General features: G+C 35.2%; 1 protein-coding gene across 1 annotated transcript in view; it reads left to right on the top strand.

The window, feature by feature from the left end:
• The first annotated feature begins 60 nt into the window (after window positions 1-60).
• ATG3 (autophagy related 3) overlaps window positions 61-10,832 on the top strand; it is a 28,564-nt gene continuing 17,792 nt past the window's right edge. Inside the window, exons 1-3 of the mRNA XM_006905460.1 lie at window positions 61-555; window positions 3,254-3,295; window positions 7,077-7,126. Coding sequence (XP_006905522.1) covers window positions 484-555; window positions 3,254-3,295; window positions 7,077-7,126 — 164 coding nt within the window. The 5' untranslated portion in view covers window positions 61-483. The remainder of the gene's footprint in view (window positions 556-3,253; window positions 3,296-7,076; window positions 7,127-10,832) is intronic.

The raw sequence follows: 10,832 nt of genomic DNA, 5'->3' as shown, positions 1-10,832 counted from the left end.
CGGCCTGATCCCGCCCCAGCCCAGCCTCTTTCGCGTCACGTGTCGGGAGAGTCCTGTGTCACGTGAGGCCCAGGTGGCGACGGAGCTACGGCGAGAGAGTGAGAGAGGGGGAAGCCGGAAGGGGTACGAGTGAAGCAACTAGGAGGAGACGGCTACCGAGGGCGAGGGGTTGCGCCTGCCCCGCTCTTACCCCCCCAACACACGCTTCGGCCCCACTGCCCTTCCTCGAGGCCAAGTGACAGCTGGGCCCGGTCCGCCGCGCGCCGCCTGGGACGCGAGGAGCGCGCGCTCCAGTCTCGCGCGCGCGGCGCCGGCCGCCCCTCCCCCTCGTCCCGTCCGTCCCGTCGCGTCCCATCCCCTCGAGTGTTGCCGGCCGAGTGCCCATGCGAGTCGGCGTCAGCGGGGACATTTTTTGACTCCTGGTCACTGTCCCGGCTGCCCTTCCCACCCCGTCGCGGGGCCGGCCCCTACTCCGGCCCCAGGATGCAGAATGTGATTAACACAGTGAAGGGAAAGGCACTGGAAGTAGCTGAGTACCTGACCCCGGTCCTCAAGGTAAGCAGGGCCGGGCTTGCCAGGGGCTGTCAGGTACACGCTCAACTCTGCAGAGACCGAGGACCGGGCGTCGGGGAAGTCACCGTGTTCTCTGGCGGGGGAAGGTGTAGGAAGGTGTTAAGGGTGGGACATAGGAAAAGGTGCAACCTCAACCCGTGGTCTTACATAGGGCTTTCCTGCTCTTCAGGTAAACTTGGAGCCACGCTCTGTGCGTACTCCTGTCACCCCACACCCGTCAGAACAGCACTTCTGGGTACGTGGGGCTGGAAGGTGGTCCGCAGCTAAGTGGGGTTGACAACGTTAAATCCTAACATTGGTAGTCTTTTGAACTTCTTAGACAAGGATTTGGCTTATCATAAAAAGAAATCAGAGTTTGGTACTAAAATAACATGTCACTTTTTTCTTCCAAATCTCATAGTTCCTTATAATTAGAAGTTTGAAATAGTAAGTTGTGACTGAAATAGTTGTAATCCAAGTCTAGTTAAATTTCAGAGAAACAAAGTGAAATTTGCAACATCAGTACCTTTAAGAACCTTTGAACCCAGCTAACAGGCAGAACCTCCCTTTCCCAGTTTTTAAAAGAGCTGAAACCAGATGTTAATCTTGGACTTAAGTGATAATAAAGAGCAGCTTGACCCTCCTAGATACATATATTTTTTACATTGGCAATAATACAGCATTTTTAAAGTAAAAATCGACACATTAGCTATTAAAACAGTGACTCCTATTTTCAAAGATAAATTTCCAGAAATGCATTCAAGTTATTTTACAATTCCTTTACACTAAGTTTTTCATTACTGTAACTTTACTTTTTCTTTCTGAAAAGTAAGCAGTGATCTTGAGTAGTGAGTTCTTGCTTGGTGGGTTTTGTTTTTTAAGCTTTCAATGAAAATTTTACAAATCTTAGTGTGGGGACGAAATATCCTTGGAATAGTCGATTCTCTTTATTCAAGAATTCTAGTATGCTGTGAGAATAGTGCACAGTTTTTACTTTGTTCTCTTTCCATGACAAAGAGAAATTTTAGTTTTGTATATTTTTTATATTCATTTCTAAGACTGAATTTAAAATGCTTTGTTGGGCCAACTTAAAAAAAAATGTCTGGAAAGTTTGTAAATTAGAATTTTCAACTTGCTATGCTTGTGTTTGTTTCCTGGGAAAACCATCTCAATTAAGATTATTCAGTCAATTGAAAATTTTGACATTTGACTCAAATGATTCTTTTGCATATTATACCATCTTTTCAGAAAACTGTCTATGTAGGTATATAGCATTTAAATAAATGCATGATTGTTTCAACTTTTTAGTTTCAGGGAGAGAAGAGCAAGAGAAAAAGACCTCCCAAGTTAAATATAAAACTGCTATTATTAGCCGGTTTTGTTTTATTGAATTTATAACGTAGAATTATGTTTTGAGAAATTGTTCTACTTGTTCACTAAACTGACAAGGAAGTGTTAGCTTGTCAGTATGTACTTGCCAGTATGTATTTTTAGTAATAAAGAAAGCAGAATTAATGACCCCCTTTTGCCCCTCCCTGTGCAAACTGTTGATTTGCGGTGGGAATCCTTATAGTTCCCTACCAGACATGGGAAGACAAGGAAAAACTTAAATCCTTGGGAAGGAAATAATGATTTCTCCCAGCAAGTAAAAATTAAGAAAAATCATGATTTAGAAGACATAGGTACAGTAAAAGCCAAAGTCTTTACAAAGATCTTCTAGCCTCTATTTGATTGGAGAGATCCCTATCTCATCTAGTACTCTATCCCTTGCCCACTTTTGCTTAAGCCAATCTGGCCTATTTGTTACTCCATCAAGCACTCTCTTGCTCTGGCTTTTTGCATTTGCCCTTCCTTCTGTGTGAAATGCTCTTCTCCCAGACACTCTTGTGTCTGGACCCTATCCTAAGGTCTCTGTTCAGTAGTCACCTATCAGTGAAGTCTTTGTTCTCTTACCATCCTATTTCGAATAGCCATCTCTCTTCCTCCACCCCTGACCAGTTTCCTCTCTGCCTCATTTTTCTTCCCGGCATTCATTACCATTTGGCTTTTCTCCCTTCTCTAAGTTCTTAAGAGGACAAAGATGAATCTGCTCTATTTTATTCACTCCTATATCCCCATTAACTCAAATAGTGCCTGGCACATAGTAGTTATTTGGCAAATATTTGTTGAATGAATAATGTTCATAAATGAATCTCTGCATTTTTTTTCAGACTCTGCCATAAAATTTTACATATAACTTAAAAATTTAGAAAAATTTGGTAAATAACATCTTTGCTTTAGAGAAGAGAATATTTTATTAGTACACTGGTGGAGATGAGAATAATGGGAAAATATCAAATGATCAAATAATAGGAAAGTATCCAGTCAAGTAATGATTTATGACTTATAGATTTGGTTTCTAATATTACTCAATGTTAATGAGATGTTGGCTGAATTGTAAGATGTCTAAACATCTTTAAGACATTTTTACTCCTATAAAATAAAGATATTTGTCATTTCACAAAATTATTGTATTATTATTTTCACGTCAGTTTTCTCCATTAGACTTTTATATTCCTTGAGGTCAGCTTCCAGTGATATATTTTCATTTTTGTATGTGTTTCATTACCTAGGAGGGTGCCAGGCAAATAGTTGCTCACAAATATTTTTAAATTGAAAGTGAAAGATAATATGATACTGTTATTCTTTTTCCTCTCTTTAGGAATCAAAGTTTAAGGAAACAGGTGTTATTACCCCAGAAGAGGTAAGTGTTGAAGATATTCTGAAGCTATTATACTTTACACTTATATTTAACTGGATGGCTTTTTTGCTTTGTAAGAAAAAATCTTTAATCTTGAGTTGAGTAAAAATAGATTCTGTTGACTGCATTAGCAATTTTATAGAAATTCTTAACTTCTCATGGAACAGAATATGTAACTTCCCTCTTGATTTTCTACTTCTCATATTTCTTTGTAGTTCCTGTTTATTTAGAAGTGAGGTTATTAGAATGGAAAAGATTCCTATGCACTTATTCTTCACTCAATTGTATTATATTGAGCTGTGCAGTGGACTCTGGTATTCATTGTGTTTTGCTTTCATCTCAGCAAACGAGTTATCATGGCTTTCCATTTGGAAACTGGTTGACTGCTTGGATATTAAGTTTTCTCTCAGTATTTAGCTTAAATATTTTATTTATACCTACTTAACACTGATTTTTTCCCACCTTTTTTTTCACTTTTTCTACCAGCCAAGTAATGTTAAATCTGCTTAATGCTGAAACTAATAGCTATTTTATAGGCTAGTTGAGTTTTATTGAACTTTTAATGTAGAATAATGTAGAATATTGTAGAAAATTTTGAGGAATAATTTTACTTGAGCACCAAATAATAAAAGTTCTCCTTCCTTTAGATAGTTTACTTTGTTGTCCTTAGAGAAATAAATACTGGCCTAAAAATCCTTTTAGACTCCGGTAATGAAGAGTTATGGTTGCTTCAGACTTACTCCGGTAATGAAGAGTTATGGTTGCTTCAGACTTATTATTTTGTAGTCTTAATAAATTACAACAAATTTATTAAGCTTCATCTTTAACTCATTGAAAGTATTACTCACTGACAATAGAACTTTACTCACTGTTTTGAGAGAAACATTTTGAAGTGAACCTTGTTGTAGGATCTTATTATAAATTCTAAGATCTCAAGCCAGAGAATTAACTAATCTTTTACTTTTTAATTGTGATGGAATCTTTTCAGTCCCAAATCTTTGTAAGTTCTAAGAATGGCGGACTGAAGTAATCTTTTATCTTTAGTGAAGGTATATGGTGATATGGAAAGAACCTAGGAGTCTTGCCTTCTAGAACCATCTCTCTTAATTTCTCCTGTTCTGACTTCGCAAATCAATTAAGTTATCTAGGCAAAGGCCTCATGTTTCCTCATCTATAAAATGAGGGGTTTTAGCTAGACATCCTCTGAAAGACCCATTCTACCTTAGTCATGATACTAAGTTTAATACCTTGAATATGGATCTCTAACTCCATCTATTTACTAATTAGTCATCTTCACATAGAAGAGATAAAGCCAAAGAGCCCCAAAAGCTGCATACTTTCATCATACCTTGAATGACAAATAAAACTAAGTTTTGCTCTTAAGGATCTTAATATTCTTGTCAAACAAAGGTGAAATATAGATATGGCTGTTGAAATTAAGTATCTGAAATCAAGAGCAGAGATGAAAGTATACGGCTCTTTTTGGGCTCTTTGTCTTTATCTCTTCTATGTGAAGACAACTAATTAGTAAACAGATGGAGTTAGATCCATATCTGTGATCATTATATAAAATTAAGCTGTTTTAAAATAGCTACTAGTCCTAGAATGATAGCTGGTACATTTAATTGCATCATGAAGTAGTTAATGAATTTTCCCTTTTTTAAAAAAATGCAGGGCATAACTAGCCCAGCTGGGTCCCAGTCACATAATGCTGGATTGGGATAGAACACAATTACAGGATTGAGTTAGATTAGACTGAGTCTAGAGGAGGAAAATGAGAAGACATAATTTGCTTTAGATAAATACTGAGTTTTTTGTTTCCTTTCGCTGTTTCTAGGCTTCTGGCTATCAGTCTTCAGCTATCTTTTTGTTTCCAGTGAGAGGTGTGAAAGTATTGTGTTTAAAAAGAGAGGCAGGCATTATCTAGAATAGTATTGTCTGACTTAAAATACTTTAATATACAACATGTGTATGACTTGACTATGAGTAATGGAGGGAATAATGTTGCTCACCAAAATTTTAATATCGATTCTATCTTGGGGTTATTCAGTATTACATAATATTTAATAAGAGAAGCTACTGCAAAAAAATACTGAGAATTTAGAAATTTGAGTCTATCTTACATTTTATTTCACTTGAATATATGAAACATATAGTAATGGTCATTGATAATGAGGGAAAATGTACACATGTATTATCAGTGCAATTCTATGTTTGTTTATAGTTTTCATTACTTTTTAGTGTTTTTATTATTTTAATAGATGCTACCTCCAGAGGTACCATGGAATAAAAAATATTAGAGTCTTGTGACCATAAGGCTACATCATTAAAGAATTTTTAAATTTTTGATTCTTTGTTTTGCTTGCATTTTGTTAAATTAATACTCTTTTGGTGGTGATGAATTAGTTCCTGATAGCCAGAGTTAAATGTAGCATCTGATTATAGTGACTCAAAATGCTTAAAAGCTAGGGGAGAGAGTATTGTTTTTATTTGGGATTTTGTCTTTACCTAACTAGTTTAATAATAAAGATTCTTTGAAATAAAAGAACAGAAACATTTGTAAAGATGAGATAAAAGAAGAGAAATGTTTGCTGTTGGGACCACACTGCTAAATATTATCTTGTTAATGTATCTTTTTAAAAGAAGTTACTCAGAATACTCATTTTATAGTCTTACTCTCTCAAATTAAATAGAATATTATATATAGACATACTTTTCTCAGAAAGACATTAAAAAATTAAATTTTTTTTTATTTCTAGAAAATTTTTTTGCTGTGTAATAAACCCATGGACAATACATGATTTTAAGTTAGAGCTATTGTGAAATAAAAGTAATCAGGAAAGTATGTGTACATATTGCTTGAGTTGGGACACCGCAGTTTTACACTTAACGGACTTTTTTTTTCTACTCTTAAGAATAAGCAGGATTTCTGTCCTGCAGTAAGATTACTTCATGTATAATGGAAATTATCAAAAGGTTAAACTCTTTTCTCCTGAGTACGTTTTTTTTATTTCTGAAAACAAAACAAGATTTGAACAACGTTCAATCTGCCCAGAATGTCCAAGATTCATTAAGGGATTCAGTTTCTTAAATCTCTTCGTATTTTCTGAGTCAGTCTAAAAGCGGCTAATTTTCTCCTCATTGTTTGGCTCTACATTTATAATTCTTGTTAATATTTTTTAAGAGTGTGAAAAAGCTTTCAAAATTGGCTGTTACCTAAATTTTAAAAAAAGGAAGAAATGTGATGTAATAAATTGTTTTTCCATCATAGACATGTATCTATTTAGTAATTTTTTCAGATCGTCATTGAGTTTTCAACCACTAGCAAGAATCTCTCTACATTTTATTTATCCAGAAAATGATTTTTGATATTTTAGATCCTAAAGTGTCAACTTTATTCATTTCATGATTTGTATGCATTTGATATTATTTAATCCAGTGTCAAAAAATTAATTAAAAAGTAGCACTCAATGTTTTTTTCTTCTAAAATTAATTTGAATTTTTTTGGAGAGTTCTTATAAGAGTTTATTTGAGCCAAAACTGATTACGTGGGGAGCAAGATCTCAAGTGCTCCCAATTTGAATTTTTATGGACGTTAAAAATTTAGCAGTTTTAATAATCAAAAATTTTCAGACAGGTAGAGCAGATTTGGTGCTGTTTGCATTTTAATTATTGGATATCATGGTTACATAGCATGATAGCTTTGATATTTTACCACTTTACATTCAGTGGTGTTCAATTTTCTTTTTCTCTTTTTTTCATATTCCTTGTAAATCCTGAATAGTTTGTGGCAGCTGGAGATCATTTAGTCCACCACTGTCCAACATGGCAATGGTAAGTAACCATGAGTGAAGAACAGTAAATTAAGATAAGATATAACTTCAGAATTATGGCAGTTTGCGAAATAGGTTTGGTCATAAAAATTAGAATGACCAGTCTAACCCTCTTCTAGTAGATTTTCCTATTAAACATTTCCCCAGTGATACTCAAAGAAAAATAAAAGAAACGTGAGTTGTCATACTTACTTTATTTTGCACTGTTAGCACAAAAGATGGATGTTTTTGAGATAAATGACTTCTTCCTTTATTACTATTCCTTTTATAGTGTCTAGGTCTAATCTTGTTATGGATCTTTAAAAAATAACATTCAGGAGTTTATAAATTTGGAGAGAACCAGTCAAGGTGGCGTAGAAGGTAGAGGCTGTGCATACCTTTTGCGACCACACCAAAATTACAGTGAAACTGCAGAGCAACCAGTACGTAGAGTCACCTGAGATCTGGCTAAAGAGAAGCCCTACAACTAGGGACAAAAATAATAGGTCATCTTAAATTGGTAGCAGGGGCAGAGACACTAAACCTCTGGTCTCACAACCATGTGTAGTGAGCAAGAATCGGGGTTATCTTGGCTACAGAACTCCATCCCCACCTGAGCCCCCCACACTGGGCTCCCCAGCCCAGGGTTCCAGCGCCAGGAAGAGAAGTCCCTACAACCTCTGGCTGTGAAAACCAACAGAGATTGTGGTTGAGTGAGATGAAGGGCTGCAGGAGTTGGAGACTATTCCTCTTTAAGGGCCCATGGCCAGCCTTATTCACCAATGGACTCGCTGGCTCTGAGCTCCAGCTGTTCGAGGAGTGCCAGGGACATAGGGAGACAAGCAATGTACCAGACTCGAGAGTTCAAGCCACTGGTTATAAGGATGCTCAATAAACTTAGGGGAAGAGTAGATGAACTTAGAACTTTAACAAAGAGATAAAAAACATAAAAATGGAGATGGAAAACGTGAAAGGGAACCAGTCAGAAATGAAGACTACAATATCTGAGATAAAGAGTACATTAGACAGAATTAACAGAATGGATAAAACGGAGGATTGAATCAATGAAATAGAGGATGGGCTAGCAGAGGACACCCAATGAGAACAGCAACAAGGAAAAATCCAAAAAAATGAAGATAGTTTAAGGAGCCTCTGGGACAACATCAAATGTAACAATATTTGCATCATAGGGGTACCAGAAGAAGAGAGCAAGAAATTGAAAACCTATTTGTAGAAATAATGATGGAAAACTTCCATAACCTGGTGAAGGAAATAGACATACAACCCTAGGAAGTTCAGAGAGTCCCAAACAAGATGAACCCAAGGAAGCCCACACTAAGACACATCCTAATTAAAATGCCAAAGATTAAATACGAAGAGAATCTTAAAAGCAAGAGAGAAGCACTTGGTTACCTACAGGGGAGCGCCCATAAAACTCAGCTGATTTCTCGAAGCTTTGGAGGCTAGAAGGGCTTGGCACAAAATATTCAAAATTATGAAAACTCAGGACCTACAACCAAGATTACTCTACCCAGCAAAGCTATCATTTAGAATCAAAGGATAGATAAAGGGCTTCTCAAACAATAAAAAGCTAAAGGAGTTCATCAACACCAAGCCAGTATCATAGGAAATGTTGGAGAGATTTCTTTAAGAAGGAAAAAATATGTATCAAAAATATGAATAAAGATGACAATAATTTCATATCTATCAATAAGTACTTGAAAGGAAAAATAATTAAGTGCTCTAATCAAAAGATAGGGTGGCTAAATGGATAAGAAAACAAGATCTTTTCATAGACTGCCTACAAGAGACTTCAGAGTAAAACACACAGAGATGGAAAGTGAAGGGATGCAAAAAAAAAAATTCATGATGGACCTAAAGGGTATTGTGCTGAGTGGAGTAAGTCATGTAGAAAAAGACAAATGCCATATGTTTTCATGTACATGTAGAATCTAAAGAACAAACAAAACATAGATACAGAGAACATTTTGAGGGTTACCAGATGGGGAGGGGGTAGGGGAGTCAGTTGAAAAGAGGGAAGGGCTTAAGAAGTACAAATTGTTAGTTACAAAATAGTTGTAGAAATAGAAAGTATAGCATAATGAATATAGTCAAAGTCATAATAACTATTTACAGTGTCAGAGGAATACTAGATTTATTGGGGTGATCTCTTTGTGAGTTACATAGATGTCTAATCACTATGTTGTATACTTGAAACTAATATAATATTCTATGCCAACTATAATTGAAAAACAATAAAAAGTTTATAAATTTCATCAGCTCATTTTTTAAATTAAAAAGTATTGAATTATTTTTCATGACATTAATAAATGCAGACATTTTTCAATCTTACGTTCTTTGACCATAAGACCTTTTATTAAAGTTCAAAACTATACTCCCTTTTTAAGAATTCACTTTGAAGTTTAAAAGATTCATGATACCGATTAAGGTCTTCATTGGAAATCCGCTGGTAATAGACTTTAATAATGTTTCATTTTTTTTATTAAGTTCTCTTTTGATTGTATAAGTAATTTAAGCAACTTAGCTGATCGTATGACATATGTTTTAAATATTCTGAATAATAACATTTTAGAAACAAGTTTACTTTCAAGTACTTATTGTAAAACCACCTGACAGTTGCTAAAAAAGTGATCCCAATACTGGCAGAATTATTTAAAGTAGGCTAGAATTGTTTGGAATTGTCATCTTGTTTGGATATAAGTTTTTCAACTTGTTATTTCCTTTTTTCCCCCTCAAAGACACTTTTTCAATTGTAGTTGAAAGGCACAGTTTTGATTTGGGAGAAATGGCTCTAGAATTAACAGTTCTAATTGATAATGTTTTCTTTAATAGCTAAAGAGCGTAAACAACTATTTTAAGCCAGAGATAAGGATGCTCATGGAACTCTCTTTAATTTTTATCCTGTTATCTTCTTAATTTTGATATTTAACGCATATCCAAAATAGTTGTTACTGCCTATTATCAATTGCTTCTTTTAGAGCATTTTTTTTCTTATGTACCAAGGCCAAAATGTCAGGTTTATTTATTTTTATGTCCTTTCTTATATGCATTTCCATTCCATGTTTAAAATTGAGTTGATATCAGAAATTCTCTAAGAGTGGTTTGCTTTTTCCTCCCCTCTATCGTAAATTATAAGTTAAAACTATATTTAGCTGGTTCTGGTCTATATTTTATATATAGTAAGTCAAATAGGTGTGTAAAATTTAAAATATTCATTTTGTAAACATAACTAATTTAGAATTTTCTTCAATATGATACACATTTTCTTTATATAGATTTTATCATAGTCCTTAATTGTCTAGGTTAAACACACACACACATACATACACATACAAAGTATTGTTACAACAATTTTATATGTGGACAGGATCTTCTTTTAGCACATAGTAGTTTATAGTTCTATTTTATGAATTGTGATGGTTGAAATAATTTCATTGAAACTTAGAACTCAGTTGTCCCCCACTCCAGTGTGTACACTCCTGGCTGAACTCCTGAGGCTAAAGGAACAATTCACTTTAAATCAGTGCTTGAAATATTTCCATGCTATACTTTCATATCTACAGGTGTCATCATGACCTTATTGTATCTTCTTCCCTTAGAACTTCAAGTGTTGCCATGACATTGTTGGATTGTTGACACTTAGGGATGGTCCAGAGCAGCTTAGAAGGCTATCAAATGATATTAAGGCATTTTCTGGCTTTATTTTG

The sequence above is a fragment of the Pteropus alecto genome, unplaced genomic scaffold, assembly GCF_000325575.1.
Source record: "Pteropus alecto unplaced genomic scaffold, ASM32557v1 scaffold270, whole genome shotgun sequence".
Taxonomy (NCBI): Eukaryota; Metazoa; Chordata; class Mammalia; order Chiroptera; family Pteropodidae; genus Pteropus; species Pteropus alecto.
The sequence above is the reverse complement of the archived record's forward strand: the minus strand, read 5'-3'. Positions and strand labels throughout refer to the sequence as shown.